The 25296-nt window shown below is 40.1% G+C and overlaps 2 protein-coding genes across 6 annotated transcripts in view; both read right to left on the bottom strand.

The window, feature by feature from the left end:
* FER (FER tyrosine kinase) overlaps window positions 1-2908 on the bottom strand; it is a 159917-nt gene extending 157009 nt beyond the window's left edge. For all 5 annotated transcript variants that reach the window (XM_027671091.1, XM_027671093.1, XM_027671095.1 and 2 more), the window contains exon 1: window positions 2865-2908. The gene's annotated coding sequence lies outside the window, so the exon portion shown is untranslated. The remainder of the gene's footprint in view (window positions 1-2864) is intronic.
* Window positions 2374-15508, bottom strand: LOC113961120 (collagen alpha-1(I) chain-like). Its single transcript, XM_027671184.1, has 2 exons — window positions 15324-15508; window positions 2374-3187 (listed from the first exon to the last, which is right to left on the bottom strand). Exons 1-2 carry the CDS (start codon window positions 15506-15508, stop codon window positions 2374-2376), a joined length of 999 nt encoding a protein of 332 aa, XP_027526985.1.
* Between the last annotated feature and the right edge of the window lie 9788 nt (window positions 15509-25296).

Raw genomic sequence — 25296 nt, 5'->3', positions numbered from 1 at the left:
CATCAGGGAAACACATACTACTGACTACACTCTAAACCAAACTTAATACTGCATTTAAACTTGCAGGAGGAAATAAAAAAAATTACAGTCATGCTTTCAAATATGATTTCATGCTACAAGATGACAGCAATCAAAACCCTCCATCCAATGAAACTGTCCTATGAGGAAAAAAAACCCTCAAACAACACACACACAAAATAGCCATTTCAGAAGCACCCTTGCTGGTTCTTAAGAATTCTTACCAAAACTTCCTATGCACTGTATGCAACCACACACACAGCTCTTAAAAAGAGAGGTAACTATCTTTTCTCAAACCCTGAAAACAAAGCTATGAATTCCATTGGTTCACTACTAAGAACAAGTTTCCAAAATAAACCTTTGCAAAGAAATGCTACAGTTACCTAACGCAAATGTTACACAGCAGAAACTTTCTGCCTGTTTTCATGCAGAGTATTTTAAGCCCTTTAAATCCCTAATAAAATGGTGAATACTCCACAATACCACGACTATCTCTACTGTATAATAAACCTCTCCACCAAGTTTTTGCAATCCATTTTTATAAGGTAAACACATCAACACTATGATTAGGACAGAACTAAGTGGATTTAATATAGCTCTTAGGATAAGTTTTATCTTAGGATAAGAGCATACATGCAGTATACTTCCTGCTGGAATGAATTTAGGCTTTCCTCTCTTCTCTTGCTGCTTCTCTTCTCCTTCCCCCCCTTCACCCCCCCAGCAAAAGAATCTCTTTTCCTTTTCCTAGACCCACTTCCCACACAGTGCAAAAAAACTCCTCCCTGTGAAGTGATGATCTCATGCTCCTAGCCCATCTCCTTGTATGGAGCAACTCCAGGCTTGCCGCCAGCTTTCTCTGCCTTCAGCCTGACACGGCAACATACCTTCCTTCACCCTGCTGCTTCCCAGCTGAGGGAACATCCCATAGAGGACAGGCAAACCGGGCAGGCAGAGGGGGTCTCCTCACGGACAAAGAACAGACCACCAGATGTCTGCCCCACAATCATATCTGGCACAAACCTACTGCAAGTTCAACAAAGCCCCTCTGCTCTCCACTGCAGGAAGAATGACACTGAACTATGAACATTTTTAAGTATGGAAATACATCTTATCCAACTGTAGTGTGACTCACCCCTCACAGCCAAATCTTGCTTCCCATTATTTTCCTTAATCCAGTGAAGGAAAAGTCACCTCTACTTCTCTCTTAACATAAACCCATCCTACCTTCCTTTGCAGCACTCTAAAGTTCCCCAGCCCATTCTATGGCCTGTCTTTACTTTCAAGTACCGACTTATTTATACATGATCACTTTATACATTGGCAATAAAAACACCAATTGATGAAGGACCTCTCTCTGAAACATTCAGCTGTGACATAAAGTTACTGTAGAAAATCAGGAAAGGTGATGGATAATTGAGTTTTTGCTTAGTTAAATAACCTTGCACATACAGGACCTGATATTCTCCTTCAAAGAAATATCTCCGAACTCTTCTGGGGTTAGCATTCCACACGTGAATATTTTAAAGTTGTAAGAGTACAAACATTTTCTGTCAACACACTAAAAAGGAATTTATAAAAGGATAAAACATACATTGGTGTCACCAACAATAATTTATACTGTATAACCGTCAATCGTTTACAATTTGCTTTGACTGTGAGTGTGAATGTCCCATCTCTTTGAGTCTTCCAAAGACTAGCACTCACATGTAGTAAACTGTACCACCAATTTCTTTATTTAATTAGCAGGTAAAATTAACTTAAAATAATACCCAGTAAATTTTTTTGGTCAAAAAGTTTCACGTCACCCAGATTTTTTTACATATCACAACTTCTCAAAGGAAGCACCATTAGAACACAGCAGAGCATCAAAGCCACTTGGAGCGGGTCTGTTTTCAAAGCAGGGAAAAGTTATGTCACCTACTTAAAAGGCAATGAAATGCCCTCTTGCAAACAGAAAACGAGCTGGCTCGTTTAAAATCTAACAAAACCCCAGATGTCTGTGTCACTTCCAGAGGCGTATGCTTACCTGAAGTCAAACCAAACAGAAACATATTACAACACGATAGGGGATTCTCAAACACTGAAGATGTATTTAGTATCCCTGCAGACACCAAAAGCACAAACCCACAAAGCACTAAAACGCGCAGGAAAAGAGGAGGCAGCAGGACTGGGAAGGCCACTTCTCCCACCGTGCGGGCTCCAAATCCAATATAGGAGTTAAGAAAGCCAGCGCTGCCACGGGAGGGGGAGGAAGGAAGAAGAACAAAAAAACCAGCCCAAACCAAACCTGCGGGGCTGTTACATTTACTGGGGGGGGGGGCGGCGAGGGCGCAACATCACAGTGTCGGGCCACTGCTAGTCCCGGCACAAGCCGGAGCACGCGACGGGAACACACAAGGCGGGTACCAAAGAAACCGGACCTGGCAGAAAAGAACAGGACCGCGCACCAAGCACCAGGGACCAGCGCGGCACCAGGCTGGGACCGGGATCGATCTCACCCTGCATCCCCCATGAGCCGGGCCGGGGGGGCGGGATCGGCTGTGCCGGACGCGCCGGGGCGGAGCCGCCGCCGGCCGAGCGGCGCCCCTGACGCCGACGGGGCCGCCACCGGATACGGACGCCGCCGCCCCGCCGGGGCACAACAAGAGCGGCGCCGGTGCCCGCCCCGCCCCGCCCCGCCCCGCCCGCAGGTAGAGGCGGAGCAGGGCCCGCCCGCCCCGCTGAGTCGGCCGAGTGTCCCGGGTGTCCCAGAGTATCCCGGGTGTCCCGGGTTGTTCCAGGTGTCGCGGTGCCCGGCGGGGGCGGTCCCGACCCGGCGGGTGCCCCCCCGTGCGGACAGTCCGTACCTGACAAGCAAAGCCCCCCCTGCCGCTGCCGCTGCCGCCGCCGCGCGCGCGCGTCATGGGCCCCGCCCGCGCTGCGTGACCCGCGCGGGCCAACTGGCGGCGTGCGGCCCGGTTCCTGCCCGGCCAATCGCGGCCCGGTCCGCCTCCCTCGCGCCGTGACGCGCTCGCGGAGTGGGGGGAGGGCACGAGCGCCACCGGCACCGCCCCCGCTGCGCGCGCGCCCCAAGTATCCAGGCAACGCCGATCCCGCGTCGCCGGGACCACCGCAGGACACCGGTGAGCGTCGGGTGGTTGATCCGGGAGATGTAGGTGCCGACGTGAGGCTGAGAAGTGGCAAATGCTGAGAAAGGAACTCCTGGGAAAGGGGCGTGACGGGCAGATGGACAAGGAGTCCCCCCCGTCAGGGAGAGGCAGCGAGAAGCACACACAAAAAAAAAATAAAGAGAAAGGGACAAAAAGAAGAGGTGGAGAGGAGAGAAAAAAGAATGGGTGAAAGAAAGAAGTGGAAAAAAGAAGAAGAAAAAAGAGAAAAGGGGGTGAAAGAAAAGAAAGAAGGGGAAATAAAGGGAGGGAAGGAAAAAAAGCAGAAAAAAGAAGGGGAAAAGGGGGAAAAACAGAAGGGGTGAAGGGAAGGAGAGAAAAAAGAAGGGGGGAAGAGAAAAGGGAGAAAAAAAATAAGAGAAAAAAGAGAAAAGCTGGGAGAAAAAACAAAAAGGAGGGGAAGAAGCAGGAAAGAAGCAAAAAAGAAGGGGAAAGCGGGAAATAAAAAGGAAGGGGGAAGAAAAAACGGGTAAAAGAAGGGGAAAGGAAAAAAAAGTAAGGGGGAAGGAAAAAAGTGGAGGGTAAAAGGAAAAAATGGGGGAAAATGAAAAAAATAAAAAGAAGAAGAAAAAAAATGAAAAAAGAACTCAAGTGTCCTGGTTAGAACGGCTGGGACCAATTCATCCCTGGATGGGTGTAACCCAAAACTGTGTATTCTATAGCCTCCATGCCATTTCCCAAAAACTGCTGTCAGTAGAGGCCTGCAAGGTGGGAAGATGTTCCTGTACCCTTTTATGGAATTCCCCGCTCTGATATCCTTATATGGAATTCCCCGCTCTCATAAGAGGGACTGAGCATCCGCATGCCCTTTTATGGAATTCCCTACTCTGAGGGAGGGACTGAGCACTCCCGCCTGAACTGGAGAGTATATAACTGGGAGTTTCAGAGCCTTGGGGGCTCTCTCGTGGGACCCAGAGGAAGACAGCAGACCACCGCTGCTCCCAACCAGGCTGAGACCACCACCCTCAACTGGACTGCAATCACCACTTCTGACCAGACTCCAGCAGCTCTCCCACCAGCAGGTTTTATCCCCTCTCCCTTTGCTTTGGACTCGGGGGGTGGGCCAAGGTACACCACTTTTGTTCATACCCCAGGGTGCTGGGTTTGTACATTTGGGTTTTGTGGGTTAAAACCAATTGTCTGTCTGTATAATTGTACTTATTGCATTATTTTAATAAATTGTTATTCTGACTTATAAATCTCTCTTTTGAATTGAGTTCATTTTGCCTTGCTGGTTAACTTTTAAACCAGCACATCAAGAAAATGAAAGAAAAGCTATTATTGTGACACTACCTTGACAGGTTTAGGGAAAACCCATGAATGATAATTTTTTTTTTTATATTGTCTTTTGCAATAGATTGTGTTCAAACCAATTTAGAAAAGCAATGTAATGAAGTAGTAATAACAAAGTCTGGGAACACAATCCATTTCATACATACAGAAGACCCCTTAACAGGTTAGATCAGAGTTACAGATAAATATCTTTCTTGAGAATTTGCCAATCAATGATATTTAGGAAGGAGTCTAAAAAACAAGATGTGCACAGAGCAATCATATTCCTATCCATAGCTTCTTTTTAGACCAGAGTGTTTAAAGAGCTCTAGTGAAACTTTGCTGTGTGCAGTTTTCCATCTCTGTTTAAGATATTCATGCCTTTGTCTTCCAAAACAGCTTATAGAAATAATTTCCTTTATTTATCTGTTTATCAAATGAGAAAAAATTACATTCCTTTGTACCTCATCTGTATGCACCTTGAGGCAAATTGAGACCTATATACAGTTAGAAAGAAGTTTGCATGATGAAGGAAGAAAAACCTATGTAGCTTTATTTGAAAGTGGTGGTTTAAGATGTAATTTACATTTGGATATTTCCAACCTTGTTAGAGTTGGGATAAAAATCTTAGATGCAAATACTGAATTCAGTATAAGAAGTCATCAATTACAGGGTTTTATGACAAATGCAGGTGCAAACAGCCTGATTCGGTTTTGGTTCAGCTATATTCAAACATAAACTATTTTATTTGTCAAATATCTTGTCAGTCTCATATACCTATGAAAATGTTGAATGATTTTTCTCTACAGTTTGGTAACTTAGCTGACCTTTACACCCCTCAACTTGGTGAAAACTGGTAGACAATGGTATGAGGGTAGAAAAACCTCTCCTCACTAGTCTTCTGATTAGAATTTTTTAAATTTTTTTGAAGAACCTACTTGATTTTTGAGAAAGGATTCTATGTGATTTTTTTTTTGTAACAGGTTTTTTTTTTCCCAAATCTTTCATATATTTGTTGAAGATGAAAAGGAGATAGGCCTATACTGTAGTCACTGCAGTGTAGTATAGACATATGTAAAATATTCTGAAAATCGAATTGTTAACTTTATGTAAAATCATTCAATTATTAATTGGATACACAAAGCTTTAAAAGTATATCAAAGTATTGCAATTAAAATCCAAATTAGCAACTTTGTTTCTAAAAGGACACAGATCTTCATCCTTTTCTCTCCTCCCTGTCCCAGTCTTTTGGTTCTGCACGCATTCCTTCACTCAGCCCAATACATGACTTCCTCTGCCCTTTCCTACCAGGCCTGACCCAAGGCCCACTGCCTAACACCAGAAGCAGAGAGGCTACATCCTACAAGTATCCAGGGGAGATGAAAAGGATCAGGGAAATGGATGTGCTCTTGCTTCAGCACATTGTGTCAATCCCTGGATGTACTTTCTTCCAGCCTTTTCACTTTGCTCCTGTAGCAGGATGCTCTTCCTAAGCAGGGGGAAAACAGCTTGAACTTGACCCTGTGTACAAAAGCCATCTGTGGATGGAGAAGGGGCCTCATGCTGCTTTTGGTGTTGAATGAGATCAACCTGAGATCATCAACCCTGAAGTTAAACATGCTGAGAATGTGGAGATCAAGGTTTCCTGACAGAAACTGGCACAGGTGGATATGTGGCAGATGAAGTTCCTGATAAAGGAACCAACAAGTGATACTTCTGATAACTTATCTAAAGCTGCTGAGCTGACACAGCCAGCCTGGAGACACCTGACTGACAGTCAAGCACTTTATGCTATAAAAGCCCAACCTCTCTTTTTACAGAGAGGGAATTCTAACACATTCTTTCTTGTAGCATGTGTGAAGATTCCACTCTTGAATGGGGACACCCCTCAGGGTTACTCCTCAAGGCTAAGCCCATGGTTGTTGGTATGGGTGAGTAACATCCATCTCTACTTAATAATTGTTTTACTAGCTTTGATATTGTTCCTTCAATATTGCTTCAATAAATTGTACACTATACTAGTAATTATAACTATCTACACTGTGTAATAATGAATTCTGATTAAGGTTTCTTAGTCTAAGCATTATTATAATCAGTTTAAATATGTAATTTTTCTATATTGGTTTGCTATCCTTAACTCTGCAGAACAAAGCTGTGTAAAGGTTCAATTACATCTATACTTTCAGACATAAACTGTTGACCAAGTCTGGGGCTGGGATTGGATCCAGCCACACCTTGGCTTCTCTCTGAGGAGGAAGTTAGAAAGCAAGAGTGTCTTTTCTGAGCCTCGTGGGTTTCCCTGGTAAATCTTGTTGAAAACTGCCATTCTACCCAGAACAGCTCATACACATCAAATCCTAAATACTATATCTTCATGCTAAGCCAAAGGTGATTGACACCAGTACTTTAAACCTGCTGGTTTGGACAGCAGTGGCATTGAAGCATTGTTTCAGACCGTACTGCAAAACTGCCTCCCAAGAAACTCAGCAACCACCTGAACAAGTGCCAAGTTCTGCAGTGTAACACCTCAAAAGCTACCAGGCAGAGCACTTTATGGCCCAACTAGCTGAAAAAATAGCAACTGTCCAGTAAAAATACATGAAGAAATCAGTTAAGTATCCTGGGTCTTTCTTCACTTCTCACATGACCTATCTTCTGTAAGCTCATGCTTCAATTTCTTCTGGCTTTCCAGCCACCAGAGAATTTCCAGTCTTTCTATCATAATCTATTCACCCACCATTATGAACCTAGAAATATCAGGGATTTCCTTCTTACATGGTAAAAATCTTGTCCTATTCAATTAAGCTCTATATTTCAAGAATCCTTTTCCTTTTGTTCCTCTGCTGCAACTCTTCTGGCACATTGCAAGTCTATAATTGAGTCAGCACATTTTCTTAATTTTTGATGCTTCTTTTCTACCTTTGTCTAATTTCTTTGTTTATGGCTCATTGCCTAGGATTTCTGTATGTGCCATGCAAGTTTTCTGCTCTATATTGCTGGTACTCATGTTGAAAAACCTTAAAATTATTCTTAGGGGACAGACACTGTAACATTATATTACTTCAAGAATTATAACAATTTTAAGTTAAATTACATGCCCGGAAAGGAAATTTAAATGTAGGAAATAGAGAGATGGAAAGTTCCTCATTATCATTCCCTCAAAATGCTGAAGTAAAATGGGAGTTGTTGCAAAACTCAACATGGACTTTAGCAAAGCCTTTGACACCATCTCCCACAGCATTCTCCTGAAAAAGCTGGCAGCCCATGGCTTGGACAGGGGCACTCTGTGCTGGGTTAGGAACTGGCTGGTGGCTGGGCCCAGAGAGTGGTGGTGAACGGTGCTGCATCCAGTTGGTGCCGGTCACTAGTGGTGTCCCCCAGGGATCAGTGTTGGGCCCAGTCCTGTTTGATGTCTTTATTGATGATTTAGATGAGGGGATTGAGTCCACCATCAGCAAATTTGCAGGTGACACCAAGCTGGGGGGGAATGTTAATCTGCTGGAAGGCAGGAGGGCTCTGCAGAGGGACCTGGACAAGGTGGAGAGTTGGGCTGATTCCAATGAGATGAGATTCAACAAGGCCAAGTGCTGGGTCCTGCACTTTGGCCACAACAACCCCATGAGTGCTACAGGCTGGGCACAGAGTGGCTGGAGAGCAGCCAGGCAGAAAGAGACTTGGGAGTTTGGATTGACAGGAAGCTGAACATGAGCCAGCAGTGTGCCCAGGTGACCAAGAAGGCCAATGGCATCCTGGTCTGGATCAGGAACAGTGTGGCCAGCAGGACCAGGGAAGTGATTCTTGCCCTGTCCTCAGTGGTGGTGAGGCCACACCAGGAGTACTGTGTCCAGTTCTGGGCCCCTCAGTTCAGGAAGGATATTGAGGTGCTGGAGCAGGTTCAGAGAAGAGCAATGAGGCTGGTGAAGGAACTGGAGCACAAGTCCTGTGAGGAGAGGCTGAGGGAGCTGAGGTTGTTTAGCCTGGAGGAGTCTCAGGGGAGACCTCCTCACTCTCTACAACTCCGTGAAAGGAAGTTGTAGCCAGGTGGGGGTTGGTCTCTTCTCCCAGGCAGTTATCAGTAAGACAAGAGGGCACAGTCTTAAGCTCTGCCGGAGGAGGTTTAGGTTGGATATTGGGAAGAAATTTTTTACAGAGAGGGTAATCGAGTGCTGAAATGGGCTGCCCAGGGAAGTGTTGGATTCTCTGTCCTTGGAGGTTTTTAAGATGAGACTGGATGTGGCACTTAGTGCCATGGTCTAGTAACTACAGCGGTAGTGGATCAAGTGTTGGACTTGATGATCTCAGAGGTCCTTTCCAACCCAGCTGATTCTATGATTCTATGACTAAAAAAATCTCCTGGAGATATACTGAAGAATTCTATTATACACAAGTCGGTAATACAGAAAAGTTAATATAGATATATACTCAGAAGAAAAGATTGCTAAGAGATGTCTGTGAAGGGTAAAAATAATACATTTTTAAAAAATCCTGTTATCTCGGACTTTTAACCAGTAGTATGTTTCCTTGATCCCCAACAAGGGCATATTACTTCCTTCCTGTTGAGTTAGATTTGCTGCAGTTCCTTGATGAGTTAGGCATGAATGAGTATCTTTTCTAAACCATTGTACATCAAATAAATTGCAGTTTACCATTTTACTCATTCTTTTCTTATTTTCTGTCACTATTATTGTAAAGAAGTACAGAACAAAACTTTAAATAACTATACAAACTGTGTCTTAAAGCACCAGAGCTTTAGTATCAGAAACAGATTAATGTTGCTACCACTGCTGTGAAAATTACTCTGGTTCTTCTATTATATATTCAGATAATAACATCATAAAACTCAGGCATGTTAAAGCAATGAAGCAAAGACCATGTGAATACAGAGCTAAGCAAACAGCTGAGCTCTCTTTTTACCTCTTCCATAGGTTTTCTATTTGTACAAAGCTCTTTCTGCCTCAGTATTTCTATCTATAAATGGCAACATCAATACTTGCTTTGAGGGTTGTTAGAAGGTGTAGATAGTTAATATTTATAAAGCATTTTCAAGTTGTTGTATGGGAAAGGTAAAAAAAAATGCAAATAATAGTAAGCATGATAAGGATATTATAGTTATTCTATCACTGATTATAGAAGTCTAATTTTCATATTTGTTTTAGAGATTTTTGTTATTATTTACTATTTTTCTGCTCTACCCTTCTTTTTCTTCCACCCCCATTTTGTACTTCATATTTTGAATTTCAATGTCTGTTGCTATGACAACACCACGATCTGACTAGTGCTGCCTTCAGACCCTTTTCAAATCTATGCTGTGCTGTTTAAAACTACACATTTTGTGTTTAAGGGGCCTGGAGGTTTCCTTAGAATAGCCTACTAGGATTTTCCCAATCATAAACCATGGTGCAGATACACATTCTAAAATTCTAGTACCTACCAATGCTTTTCTATCCCTGCACACATTTATTTGAATATTTGTCTCTTGAGGGCATGGTGGCTAAATAGACAGTGTTGGAATTATCAGAAGTAAGCAAGAAGTAAGCATATAATCATAAATATATATATACACACGTATATGTATATACATATACAAATAGGCAGGCACAATGTGCACATACACAATTTGGTTTTCATCTGTACAAACTGAAATCTGTCACAGAACTTATCAAAGAAGTAAAAGAAATCAGCAAGGTTGTGTTTTTTTATTTTTAAACAATGAATTTAAACTCAGCAGACATTAGGAAAGGTTGCCAGTGTTGTGAAGGAATTGAAATCATGGGTTTATTCTTAAAAGGTGCTACTGATCCTTGCTAATGCCTGAATACAAAAAGCAAGCAGGTAATGGAGGGTCCACTCATAATCCAAAGTTAAGGACACGCATACAATTTTCTGATTTCCTAAAACTATTTAAATTCCTGATAAATCTACTGCTGTTATCATTAAATACATTCATAGATTTCAGCCTAATGAGTGGGCACAGATACACTGCTCAGGTACTAGAATAGACCCACTGTAATCTAAATATGGCATTTTATTAATGCCCTGTGTCAATTTGTGATAAGGGAGGGGACAGAAGACCTATAGATAAGTTCCTGAGCATTTAGATTATTTTAAAAAGTAATTACAGAGTTTATGCAAAGTCTTTACAAACAAAGGTCCCACATTCCTAATGCGACAAAGCCCTGGTTTTATCCTGTACATTGCAGACTGACACCTCTAGCTCTATAGAACAAGCATTGCTAATCCATAATATGCTCATGAATAAATAAATTTTTAAAAAGTTGTATCTGCTGTGAATTTTTTTTTCAAATTTCACCTAATTTGGTGACTGCAGAGCTAGTTATCATTCTTAAGTTTGAGGAATAATAATTTCTCAGCTAAATGTCTCTTCTTGGAAATCATGGGATTTGTATCTTACTCCTTGCTTATCCAGACGGGAAAATGTTGTGAATGTTTAAGACTCACACAGTACAGAAGCCACCTTGAAAGATTTCAACACTGTTAAGGCAAATTCATTTTCCAATTTCAAGAAAGCATGACAGCTGTGTGTTGAGGTACCTAGGTAAAAGCACACTGAACTTTCTGTTGATATTTTCTTTCAGACTCTAGATTCATGATTTTAAATCTTTGGATACAATTTCTACAATTTCTTAAGTCAGTATTGTTTCCTCTGCTACCCTTCCACCTTAGGGGTATTTCCCCCCTCAGTCTTCAGCATTTTTCATCACTTCTGCTTCCAGAAGTGTTTATGCAACCATTCTGCAAAAGAGATAAAGGAGATGACCTGGCTTAAAAAAATATTCTTGCTGTTACTTTAAAATATCCAAAATTTCACTGTAAAAGCCTTGTTATGCTTTTTCAAACCAAGTGTGTTCCCTGTCTGCTTAACGCCACAGCCAGAAAACTAGTTGGGACAGCACTACCCAGCCACACAAGGCCAGGGATGAGCAGTCAGGGAAGGGGAATGAGTGTGGTAATGCCTCAGTCTACTATTGCAACTAAAGAGTACAGGTCCTGAAGAGAGAGGCTGAAATTACTTCCTTGGTGGCATCATACTGGCCCCTCCAAGCCTGGGATAGGAAACCTTTTCTGCTCTGAGGAGGAGACAGAAGTGTAATGCACATGCTGAGCTACTTTTTATGCCTAAATAAGTCATGGCCTTCACTGTGAATACATTTATATATAACCTTGGGTTGTGTGACACAGCTGTTGGTAGCTGTGAACAAAACTGATAAAACTGCAAGCAAACAAAAAAAATCTTTAAAACAGGACTTGTTAATCCGTGATCTAGAACTTGAGCCTTTGCCTTGAGTTATCAGTATGTTTTTCAGAACAGGTTGATGATTTAACCTATCTGAACAAGTTTACTATGGTAAAGGACAGGAGTCTTTCTAAAATGTAAGCAGCAGCAGAAGATAAACATCTTCATTAACTTGAAACTCCCCAAGAAGGTACACATGAAACAGAAGGGATAGTTTATAAGATTACACATTTCTTAGGTATTGTTCCTTTAAGGGAAACCTTCTAGGGTGAAGGGTTTGTATAAATTTGTATCCACATCACCATGGCTGGTTAAGTGATTTGACGTCTTTATAGGAAAATGATGGAGAGTCAGTTCACAGAGAGATGCAACTCTTCCTCTAAACCTCTCCTTAGATGTAACAAAAAAGTTGCACAAATTTGATTTGTGAAATTGAATTACTCTACTTTTATTTTAACCTTTGTCTGGTGCCAAGGGTAATTTCAATATTAAGACCTGTAAAAATATTTTCCTCACTTTCCCATTTCCATACTTTGGAGTTTCTTTTCTGAGTGGCATATAAATTGCTCCATATTTTATAGTTTTAGTTTTGCTACCTAGATAGAACTCAAGGTCTATCTAAGCCAAAGTTTTATTTTTGTCCTGATGTCAGAAATATCTTATTAAAATCCTATGTCTTCTTGTAGTAGAACTGTCCTATCTGGCAATATTTTTCTGATACCTATTAGTAAGAGAGTACCCGGAGGAACACCATGTCATTGCAAACTGCAGAGCTGAAGAATTTAGGAAGAGACAACAGTGGAGTTCCCAAGGCAAAAAAAGAAGTTAATTTTGTCATTACTTACTTTGAAACTTTTATGGAGAGACACAGTGATTTCTTTAGAAGTTTCTTATCAGAAACTGCTTTAGATTTCTGGAGCTCAGTCCCTGGGGATACTTCACACTTTTCTTGTAGTAGAGTGTATTTCACAACTAAAATTGTCTTTAAGTATTACACAGCAAAGCAATAATAACTGGGTACAAAGAGTTACCTGCCACACAGTTTTTGATGCTCAAAGAGTTCATCCCAAACTGCCTTCTAACTATGTAAGAGCTCACACATCCTTGCTGGAAAGACCAGCTGGTCAGGTAGATTCTCTCAGAAAGTGAGTTGGGGTGGGAAATATTAAAAAAATATATATTAAAAAAAGAGGAAGGGGATCAACGGTTTTCTCAGATTTTAATAAAAACTCTTCCACTACTACATGCTATGATTAGCTGCTAGCCTGGTGCTTGCTGGCGTAACTAACATGTTGTGCAACTAAACATGCTATGAATATTTAGCAGGTTATACCACATTTATGCAGTTTAGGTGACCCCTGGCAGGCCTACACAATCTTTTAAGGATGGTTGAGTACACACAGACTTTTCCATGAGACCTCTGGCAAGTGAATCACAGTGAAACCATCAGTAGGATTTGCAAACAAGAGTTTCATGCAAGAGCAACCATTATTCCACAAAGCAGGAAGCTTTCCTGTAAGGTACCGACCCCTTGCATGGTGAAGCCAGTGATGAGTGAGACTCTGATGGACACTGGGACTGAGACACTGATGGAGTGGGAGTACATCCAACAGCCAACAGTATGAATTCCACAGCTTGTAGCGATATACACCAAAATGAAAAATAGGCAGATATCCATCTTCCAGCTTTGAACACCTGCAGGTGAAGCTGTAACAAATTGATTAGTAGGTTGTTTGGGTTTTTTTCCCCTTGTCTAATCAGCTGCAGTAAATCGATTGTGCCTTCTAGAATCCAAAGCAGGATAAGACAAGTTTCTGACTTGATTCGATTTCATTATTTAGTTTAAAAACATCAGCCAAAGATACTTTAAATGAAACATTTGTTGAAATAGTTTGCTTTGTTTCATAAATGTTAATATCATCTGTATGAACATTATATGTAATTATGAGTAGTGTTTCTTGAAAAACACAGGATTTTTCCTGCTCTAATAGTATTCTAGGACTATATTTATATCATTTTAGTAAATGATATAACTAAATACAACTAAAATTGTAGATGTAAGTGCACAGAATATAATGACTGCAGCTTATTGGCATTCCTCACTTTAAATATCAAATTACAGAAATTGCTTGGCTGGTTTATATTAAATAACTGGAACAGTGTTTGTGCTTAGCTAAAAAATAATCCTTTTCAACTGTAGGAAATACTGTTGTGATCCAATTTATTGTGATACTTTTAGATAACGAGACTAGTACATCTAAAGACACATTCTCTGCATTTCATCTGAATCTCTTTTTATATAATTTGTAAATGCAACGACATACCTAACACCTTGAAAAGGGTGAATGTGACAATGGTTTTTGTAGAATGGTTTTGCTGCATTAATACAAATTTCCATTGGCTCCTTTTCTATGTGTTACCCAAATAAACATCTGTATCAATGTCTCACATTATTATTCTCAGTTCAAGCAAGACATGGCAGAATTACCTTGAGCCCGCTATATAATCAGGACAGCTGTGAACCCCACAAGCATTTGCCACCATGGGACAAGGTTAGATGCCTTGTTTCCAGTCTTTTATCTACATATTTCAGTTGTGAGTGCAGAGAACCAGACAACTCAAAACATAATCCAGACTAGCCAGGTGCCAGAGCACAGTGAGGACCAGAGCTGCTCCTCAGTTTGTTTGGTTTTGCATCCATAACATCCTAATCTAGATACAAGAATGTTGTATGAAAGAGTGTTCATAGCCTTACCAGACTCACGATATAGTCTATGAATGAAAATACAAATGCAAAGGTAAAAAGTAGTTTAAAAATTTAAAGGTTAAGACAAATCAGCGTTGGCTGCTTAGTTCTGCAGCCCTTATGCTATGTTTGCATATTAATAGCTGTTCTGAGAATCACCAACTTGATACTTCATAGAACCAAAGAATCATAGAATTATTTGATTGGAAGAGACCTTTAAAGGTCATGTAGTGCATCCCCCCTGAAATAACCAGGAACATCTTCAAATAGATCATGTTGCTCAGAGCACCATCCAGTGTGACCCCAAGTAATTCCAGGGATGGGGCATCCACAGCCTCTCTGAGCAATCTGTTCCGGTGTTACACCACCATATGAAACCAATTTCTTTCTTATCTAGTCTTAATCTACACTCTTTCAGTTAAAAACCATTACCTGCTGTGCTATTGCTACAGACCCTGTTAAAAAGTCCTACCCCATTCTTCTTATAAGCCTCATTTTAGTATTGAAAGGTCACAACAAGGTCTCACCAGAGCCTTATCCTCTCCAGGCTGAACAACTCCAACTCTGATAATTTTTGTGGCTCTTCTCTGGACTCACTTCAACAGGTCCCCATCCTTCCTGTGCTGGGCCCCCAGAGCTGGATGCAGCACTGCAGGTGGGTCTCACCAGAGTAGAGCTGACGGGCAGAATCCTCTCCCTTGACCTGCCGCCCACACTGCTTTGGATGCAGCCCAGGACACACGTGGCTTTCTGGGCTGTGAGTGCACATTGATGGCTCATGTCCAGCCTCTCATCCAGCAGCTCCCCCAAGTCCTTCTCAGCAGGGCTGCTCTTGATCTGTTCATCCCTCAGCCTGTGTTGATACCTGATACCCAGGTGCAGCTCCCTGCATTTGTTCTTGTTAAACCTCATGAGGTTCCCATGGGTCCACTTCTTGAGTTCATCCAGGTCCAAGTGGAATGCATCCCACCCCTCAGATGTGTCAATGGCACCACAAGGCTTGGTGTCATCTGAAAACTTGCTGAGGGGGTGCTCAATCCCACTGTCCATGTCATTCATGAAGGTGTTAAACAGCATTGGTCCCTGCACTGGTTCCTTGTCTTAGAATACTTGTTGTGACAACTTTAAGGAGCTTATTTTAAGACAGATTCTTCATATGAAATCAAATAAAATGCTTCTGAGTTCTCTAAGCTCTTATCTTACTGCAATTTGTGTTTTTCATGCAGTACAGAAGTAATTTTCTAACTTTAACCAGTAAATTCTGTGTCTTTTCTGTTTTCTTCCCACTCTTCAGTTTTCTTAAATAACAGCAGTATCTAAGAACATTTCTCACATTCATCTCCAAATGCTATATGAATAATCCAGTTTCAAATCTGACTGTGGCCAACTGTCCCAGGATAGCAGTACAAAGAATCTGGAGTAACTTCGATGTAAGCTACAGAGTCATATCCCTTCCTAAATCTAAATTTGCTTGATAGTTTAGAGATGTAGCTATAGTCAAATTCAGGAATAAATCCTTTGTTCCTTTCATCTTGAATCTCAGTGCTTGCTTGGCACAAAGTGGTTTCTGTGGGCAATGGATATTGAGTCTCACCAGCAGGCAAGCTGAAGAGTTAATTCACTGTTGTGAAGGTCTGTAACATTTCTCCAGAAGATCTGCAAAGGTTTGTGGTATATTCCTTTGGTTTTTAACTTTCTTATTCTGTTTCTGGATGAAACCGGTAGACATCTGCAAACTAAAATTATTATCTGATAAACTGGATTAATACAAACCAGACTCATAAGTGCTTGTCCTAACTGTAACTTGACAAATTGAGAGTGAATATAGATTTAAGGGACAACAAGATCATGAAATTGTAAAATAGTCACCAACTTAGGTGACTATCGAAGTCCAACTGTTCACCTACTAAATTGCTTCTTTTCATTTAATTAGTAGCCATTCTTTTAATTTTCCATAAAATCATCTGCACTTTTATTGAGAAAGAGGATGATGAAATTTAGCTTAGAATCCACCTAAGGATAAAAAGAAGGATAAAATGTTCCACACTCCATCTGTGTATTAAATTTTTAAACTTTCTTCTCAAGTTCCTAGGTGATAGCTTTGAATACTGGCATAAATCTCTTATTAAGACTTCATAAATCACGCAGTCCTTTCTAGAAAACTTTTAAGATTGGAATGCCAGCTAATAAAGTCTCCAAAACTTACGTAGCACTGATCATCCCCCAGAAATGAACAAGGTTATATAAATGAGCAGTCTTCTGTTCCTGACTCACATTAGTAACAATGCAATCCAGATCTGTGTATGAATTTATGGAGGACTTCCACTTCTGACAGGCAGTTTGGTTACAGCACCTCTTTTGAAGACCTACCTGAGACCTGACGAGAAAAGCTGCAGTCATTCTGTGCCAGCTGGCTTCCATTTTCCCTAACACTTTCCTGATACATTTAATTTATTGACTGCCTCTGAGTATACTTCTTGTGACCTGCAGTAGTCCTCAATGGTGCTTCAGGGTGCTTTCACATCTATAGGACGGGGAAAGGGAAGAGGTTCACAGGTTTCTTCTGAAAGGGACATGGCTTTGTGCATGCTTAAGTGACCTAAAAAGTTCCCCTTGTCAAAATGATCTCTGCATAGTAGTGTAAAAGTATTTCCCAACTACTAATTCCCTAAACATACCCCAGGCTGCAAGTCCCATAAGACTTCCCTACATTGCCCTCTTTCATTATTCCTTGACACTGCAGAAGTGAAGAACATGAGTATGTTGGCATCGCTCAGGTAGCAGAAATCCTCTTGTCCAATGTTGACTTCATACTCATACACTAAATATTATATAAAACACTAATAATAATAAATAATGGCCCATCTTCGCGAACGAAGATTTGGGGAAAGGTCTTTTACCTTTCCAGCCTGCGCAATGGATTTTTTAGGTGAGACACAGCCTGCGCTGAACTGAGCCCACCCTTTAATCCTAAGGTTCATCTGCCGGGGCCAAGCAAGCTTGGACAATGGCAGTGAGGTCCTCAGGACGTAGGTTTGTTTAGAGTGTCCTTCTCATAGATGGATGGCCACACAGGGCTAACGACCTCCATCAGGCCAGGAGACCGGGATTTGAACTCGTGGTCGCAGCAGTGAAAGTCCTGCACGCTAACCACTAGGCCACCAGGGGTCTCATATAAAACACTAGTCCTGCAGAAACTGTGTGATGCTCAGGATGTCTGATGTGTTACAGGCTTTCTACTGAGGGCAGACAGTACTAATCATGATGACAGAGTTGGTAATAATCTGTTTTGCTTGGACAAAGCTGAATCAGTTTATCCTCTATTCCTCTTTTTTTAGTGAGGCTTCTGGGTCACAGTCCCAATGGACTGCTCCAGCAGCCACTACATAAATACTCTTTTCACATGGCCACATACTGACATTGTTAAGAAAGAAGTCCTAGCCCTGAGAGTATCTGCTAAGGGTATGTTATCAGCGGAGGGGCTTGGAGACAGATTGTGCACAGACCAATGTGGTCAACAAAATGTCCGATTTATTACAAGAAGAATGCTCATTATATAGTGTTACAACACCTCAACGTGTGATTCTTCTTCACACAGCATTGGATACATAAGAGAAACATACTTTGTCTTCTGGTGTTAATTGGAGCATAGCAGGTGTCCATAAGAGATGAAAAAACTTGTTTACCTGCCAAAACTCCTCCTTGACCTTGGCAGGGAGCCTTCTTTGTTCTAACTTCAGAGCCCGCAGCCATGTTAGCTACGCAGCTTTTTTGCTGTTTGTGCTTTAGTTTATGCCAAGGCAAGACCCTCAAAACGCAGGACAAATTGCTCACTCAATTTTGCCTTGTCCACAGTACATATAATCTTTCTTTATGTAATTGGCTTAACCAAGATCATCTTAACAGAGTAGGATCCAATTGAAGAAGTTTTTATCATGTTATACCTGTGGAATGAAGTCTGGAGTTACAAATTATTTAGTCCATTCTCACATATGGCTCCTTTTAAACAAAAACAGTTGATCTATACACGGCAATAACGATTCAGGAAAAGAAGGGAACAATTTCCATAGGTTTATGCCAAGTTGTAAATACTATCTGCTTCTGAGAAGCATTCCAAATTGCAATCTGGTTGGTATGGGTTTTGATAATGGATCTCTTGAAAAATTATCAGAGATCTTTTAATGACAGTAAGCTGTCAGGCCAAACTGTTGGGCCCTGTCTTAAAAATTGCACCCTCTAAACTGTATCTTCCTTTGAATTTTGCACAACTACACATGGCCAGAAATGTATTAGAAATTAAATACCCCTTTGGAAATATCTAATAACCTTTCATTTCATACTCATTTTATTCCTCTTATTTCTGAAGATAAGAAGAACCCTTCTTGTTTCTCACAGAGCTAATTTAGTAAAGAAAATCATGTTCTAGTTCAAATTCTAATACAAAAGAAGAATATTTGAAGTGAAGTTGAAAAGGTGAGGAAGAGCAAAGAAATACTAAATGACAGTTATATAAGAGTAGTTTTCTGCCATAATTTCTTTTTTCTTTGTCCATGCATGTTGGTGGCATAACATACCCAGAGCTGTGCTGTTGTGTTTTGCTGGTATAGCTTTTCCAGCCGCTAGCATATCAAGTAACTACCATTCTATGGAAATCTTTTTTTTCTGCTTAATTTTCTACTGTATTGAATTAATTTTTTTTTTTACCTTTTGCTCCACTTTTTCTCAGCTTGATATTTGTACTAAATTCCTACTTTTTTTTTTGCTTCCATTCTAATGATATTGTTGGTTCACTGTCGTGCTATAACAATGTTTCATGGTTGCTAGAGGATTTTTCGTTTTCCTGTCACTCATGGAATTTAATTTTTTTTTAAAATAAAAGCACATTTCATCCATAGTTATTAGAATGTGTACTAGTTTTGTAGATGTGTGTTTGCAAAACTTAGTTTTCTCTGATTGATAGATTCAGGATGGTATACCTCATGTTACACTTCAAAAATCAAGTTACAAAATTTTTCCTTGGCTACCACCTGTTATCTGACAGATTTGGATAGCTGCTATTGTTGATCTCTGTGAAGGGCTGCATCTTAGTCCTATGGGAAAATATATATAATTTGAGTGCTGTTCCCCAGAACATATGAATGAGGCATATATCTTATGAGAGGTTTTGTAAGCATTAGAAATATCAGGAAGAAAATTTGCTATGTAACTTATTATGTATTATCTGTTTCACCAGTGTACAGTGCTTAATCTTGTAACCTGCTATATAAGAACCTCCCATATAGGAATTCTGACCAAGCAATTTCCCATCTATCTTAAAATAGGGTATTTTGAAATGAAATGTCAATATAATTAAACTACAACTTACCAGTGTTTGAATGAACTCAGGAGATCTTTTGAAAATCTGTATGCTACTGGCTCTTTGAAGCTACTTAATATAATTGAAATCAGTGACCAGGGGATCCTAGAAAATCTGGCCTTTTTAATTTGTTTCTGTGGATTTTAGTAAGTTTGTTGCTTTATGAATGAAGAATCCAGTCCTTGAATCCAAATTCTTGAAGATCCTCAGTAAAGCCATGGACATCCTGTTGCAGGCGTGCCCAAGCTACTCAAAAGTCTCTATGGTAACAGAATCTTTGAAAAACAAGGACAATTAGATGAAGGAAAACACCCCTCAAAAAAACTTGGGAAGTCTAGTCTTCTTTAGGCCAATGACTCTTTGAAGGGAAACCATTGTGCAAAATTACACACCACAAACATTCGAATATTCTGCAGATGCACTGGGTGGGAAGAGGATGCAATTAGCTGCAATTTGCTTATAATACTGACTTTCTTAAGAACTGCCTGATATATTACTTAGTTGTTTATAGAAATGAAATGATCTATTAACAGACTTTCAACTGGATTTCTTTGCATATGACCTATGCATGAAATCTTTAATTATAAGTATGCTTTTTAAGTTTGTGCTGTTCCATCTTTATAGGAATTATAGGACAAATAAAGATTTGATACAGATAAACTATGAGTCTCCCTTTAATTTACTTAAAATAAATCTAGTATATTAGTTTGTACTTAGTCCAAATTCTTCTGGTTTCAAAGACCAAATGCTATAATGTTGAAGATTGTATAGTGTAGGCAACAGGCACTGTAAAAGACCAGATCTTCATTTTATGTACAAAATGTAGACTCAGCCTTAATAGCACGGCTATGTGCCACACCTTAATAGTGAAGTCTGTGGTGGTTTGAAAAAAACCTTTCCCCCTGGGGCTTGTGATAGTCTGCCCAGGGGTGGTATTTTTAGTACTGGACCAATTAAAAACTTTGTGCGCCCTTGCGGAAATTACATGCTCACAAAAATGGAAGAGAAGAGGTTAATTTTTAACTGCGCAGCTAGGAGAAGAAGCAGCCGTGCTTTGAACGCACCAGGTGTGGCACAGGGCCGAGGGGCTCTCTGCCCCTGGCTCCTGGCCGGGGGCCAGGAGCAGCCAGCCATGGAGTGGAACCCCCTTGAAGCCAGCGACCAAGGAGGACCCTGAAAGATCGGGAAGACGCCCTGGGTTGCATTTTCTCCCCCCTCACAGTGGCGGGGGAGGAAAACGGCAGCGAGGTGCCCGGTTGGCCAGACAGAGGGCTGCAATCGGCAGGCAAACACGGCACTGGAACAGAGCCAGTACAAGTCGAGGGGTAGTAAGAGAGGGCCAAGCTGAAGAGCCCTGACCTTTGGAAAGGTGGCTGCAACATCCAGTCATGTAAGTGCCAAGGGGAGTCTCCCCCATGGGTTTGGGGAAGTCCCTAGGCCCCCGCTGTCCTGGCCCAGCCAAGACTGCGGGAGTTAAACTCCTCAGGAGTTTTCCAGCTGATCTCATTGCCTTTTCCCACCGTGGAGAGGAGAAGCGGTGAGAAGCAGGAACAGGGGATAAAGACTTTAATCCCTTATACTTCGGACACCAGAAGAAAGGAAAATTCTAGCTGCAACAGATCAAACCTGCTGCCTTAAAAATAAGAGACACTTACCAGTGCCGTAGAAAATTAATTTGAAAGAGGTGTAGCCTGAAAGTGAAACGAGGACTTCTTCTCCTTTCTTTCTGGACTTTTTTGAAAGAAAAGGAAGGATTTGATCTATGTATATATATTATTTCACCATAGAAGAGATAGTTAAGTTGTTACATGTATATATGTGTGTGTGTGTGTGTGTGTGTGTGTGTGTGTGTGTGTGTGTGTGTTAATAATAAATTGTAATATATTCCCCTCCCCCCTATACTAAGTCGTGCATGTCTGAAAACTTCTTCTCTCTCACATTAGAACAAATTACAGCAAACCTTTTAAAATTAGCTTTTTTGAAATTCCTGTTTTTTCAAACCACCACGAAGTCTTTTACACAAGGTTTGTGAAAAACTTTATACAACTTCATTTAAAACATAGTAAGATTTATTTTACTGCATTGTAGAGTAGTGATTGCAGGGCATTAGTAATAGATCATAAAGAGATATAGCTTTTATATTCACCTTCAGATAACATTTAGAGATAGACCTGAGAGGAAGGAGTGAAAGAACATGAACTTTTGTTTGTATGCTGTTTATTTTAAAATATTTATTGAATGATTATCCCAACTTACTAGTGGACAGGAGGTTTGAGGTACATGGAGTAGTTTTTACTTATCTTCAGGCCTGGAAAAACAAGGAACTCTGAATTTCCCCCTACTCTGTTTCTTTTTATCTGCCACTCAGATTTTCTTGGGTGAGAGTAAATGCCCAGTGTTGTGCCTGCTTAATGTTTGTTCTCTCTGTTAAGGCCAGCCAGGCTGCTTTGTCAGTTTGGCCAAGTAATAGAGAGTCTACAGGCTTAGACTCAACAACTTAGAACTTCTTTCATACATGGTAGCTCTGTAGTAATTGCTAAACAGGGCTAGAATACCAACTAATTTACCAAGATTTATAAATTCAGGGTACCTTTGAATATTTCTACTATTAAATGTACTTTAAAGAGATATTTTGATTAAAAATGTAGCAAAACAGGACTTAAAACTTGGGTTGGTACATAATGAGTTGCCTGTTTCTGAGACTCAAATGTGGAAATTCTCCATTTTTGAAGAACACTTGGTTTCAGCAAAACAAAAGCTCTTGTATTTATAAATGCTAAGGTGGATGTGAAAAATCCACTAAGGTGGATGTGAAAAAAAGTTAGAAATGCTGCACTACTGTGATTTATATGAGCAATTTACTTTCTAATACTTCATTCTTTTGTCTTGAAGCCTGTCCTACACCTCATCATAATGGCAGTTTTGCTTGGCAAATGGGCTTGATGATGAAGTTACCAACAGTAATGTGAGATCTAGGTCCAAAAGAGATATTGATAGGATCTCTTTTGGGATGTCCTATTCATTGATTTCCAGATATCAGAATGTACAGAACTATTACAGTAATTACAGCAGGTATTAGTAATGCAGCTTGTGGCCTAAAACCTACAACTATTTGCATTACACTACAGATTAGGGTTTCCCTGAGGTGTCTTGAATCTCCTCTTCCCCTCTGCCTAAAGTGAAAATTCAGATCTGAATAGCTGTTACAGAATTATATTTAAAAAGATTATGCCTTTTGTTACACTTAATTGACCCAGAGAGATTTCTGAAGTGCTCAGGAATACTGAAACTCCCGTTGTATGTGGCAACTTCTTGAAGCTTCTTAGCAAACATCTGCCAGGGGCTGAATTTTCTGTCTGCCTTTCCAAGGCATTTAAATTTACCTGGAGCAGAGGATTTCTAAAACTCCTTGTAAATCTAAAACCCTTTGTCAGGGCAATGAAGATAAAGTATGAGAACTTCCAACACTACTATGGTAATTAGCGCCTTGAACATAAAATTACGAGCTATATAATGTCACATGGTGTCTTCTTAGACCCATCTGTTTGTACTCGGACTGGATGATGACCTCAGACAATTAATCCTTTGGTTCCACAGAGACTCCTTCTTCTCTCAAGCTTTACGATTATGGCTGGTTTTATGTCTGTCTCATTCTAGCCTTGCTTCTGGAAAGACGTCCAGTGATTCAGGTACAATTAATATGCTGCCCTGCACCAGGAATACTGCTTGATATCTTTCAAAAATGAAACATTTATCCAGCAAACTGTGACAGACTTACTTAACTTCCGCATATTTCTGTGACGTAAAATCTTACAGTTTTGACATCTATAATTTTGTTCTTCAGTCATATTTGGAGTTCACAGTGTGGGAAGAAGAAAAAGCACTAAACCCAGCAATCACTGGGTGCCAACCACAAAAATGTTCATTATATCTACTAAGTATCCATTCATATTCTTGAATATATTCACAAAATATTCATGAATAGTTAGTAGTTTTCAAAGAGGATCAATTAAGTCCTCTTTCCCTACTATAATTTTTTGAATATTTCTAACTTCTAAACTTTAAACCCATATCAAAATGGGAAGGAAGCCTAGAAGACTGCAATACATAAATTAAAATAGACTACATCCCCGTTAAGCTTGATCTACTTTATACCTTGTCAATTTTCCTTCATTGTAAAATGAAATACAGTGCAAATGTACAAAACTACTATAGAGGTACATTTATCTAATAAACTACTATTTTAATCTTTTTTGCCTTTCCTTTTTCTTTCATATGTATGAGAAATTATAGAATATTAAGATTGCTCAGTATTGTCTGGGAAAAGTGACATCCCAGGTTTACATTTTTGTGAAAAAAATCCTGGTATTCTGAAAAACTGAGGATAAATTCTAAAAGTTTAGGAAAAAATACTTAAAAATAACTTACCTGTGTCTCTGTTCTGTAGAGATCTTGAGAATAGCTCTTCCCCTTTCTAAACATTTTTTTATAATTGTAAAAAGGATGTATTTATTGCTAAAAAAATATTTATCCCATATGTCTAAGGATCATTAGTTTATGTTTTATTAAAAGCTTTCTGTGAAGCAAGAGGACATAGGCTACTGGGACACTATGAAACTTGCAGAGTTTGCTGATTGATTTTGTAAGAGTGCAATCAGAGCGCTGAAAACCAATCAGACAATCAGAGCACTGCTAACAGAATTGGAAAGGTGACTTCCTGAAAGCAAACCCAAACAATCAGTATGAATTTCTAATCTAGTTTTTATACTTGAAAATGCTGTAAGCAGTCCTTTATTTGTTTAACAATGGGCATTTAAATTGAGAAAGACACTACTGTATTTAGGCATAACTTAATCTCAGGTGGGATTAATATTTTTCAAATATTTCAACTGGCAAATTTTAGGTTTCAGGTATGTAACACATTGGTAACACATCGATTGGTACAATCAACTTTTTTTCCAGATTCTTTTAACAACATTCATTTTAAGTAACACCATTACATTGAAAACTCAGTTGTCTCTGGCAGGCTCCTATGCATTTCAAAGAAGGTATTAAGCTGATTTGAGAGTGGCAGGAGAAAGACTACAACAAATCTATTGAATTAGGAGATCAGCTGTATCATTAGACAAAGGTACGGCCACTGTCATGTCTCAGGGAAAGGAATTAAGGTAGATAAAAATCTTTAACCTTTTTCCATATTAAACATATAAAGTACACTGGAAAAAAATTGACATGTATTTATAGTCAAAAACTCAACTCTTGGAACTGCCAGAATTTAGGTTGTCCACAGACCTTTATTTTCCCATCTTCTGGCATGCATTAAAAGCCTGGTTTTAATTAACTGATCACAAACGTACTGCTTCCCACCCAGATTCTTGTTTCCTGCTGTGCACAATACGTAGATAATGCTCCCCAAATCAGTAACTATTAATCATTTTGTTTCTTTGTTACTGTTCAGTGTATGGTCCCTTGTCACATTTTT

This window comes from Neopelma chrysocephalum, unplaced genomic scaffold, assembly GCF_003984885.1.
Source record: "Neopelma chrysocephalum unplaced genomic scaffold, ASM398488v2 Primary Assembly neopelma1_97034, whole genome shotgun sequence".
Classification (NCBI taxonomy): domain Eukaryota; kingdom Metazoa; phylum Chordata; class Aves; order Passeriformes; family Pipridae; genus Neopelma; species Neopelma chrysocephalum.
This window is presented reverse-complemented; position numbering and strand designations above follow the sequence as displayed.

Excerpts from the sequence above, each read along its gene's own strand:
- LOC113961120 (XM_027671184.1), bottom strand. The coding sequence starts at position 15,508 with ATGGACAGTGGGATTGAGCACCCCCTCAGCAAGTTTTCAGATGACACC. Across the intron at positions 3,188-15,323 it reads GAGCTGCACCTGGGTATCAG|CCTCACGTCGGCACCTACAT; the intron begins GTATCAACACAG and ends GCCACTTCTCAG.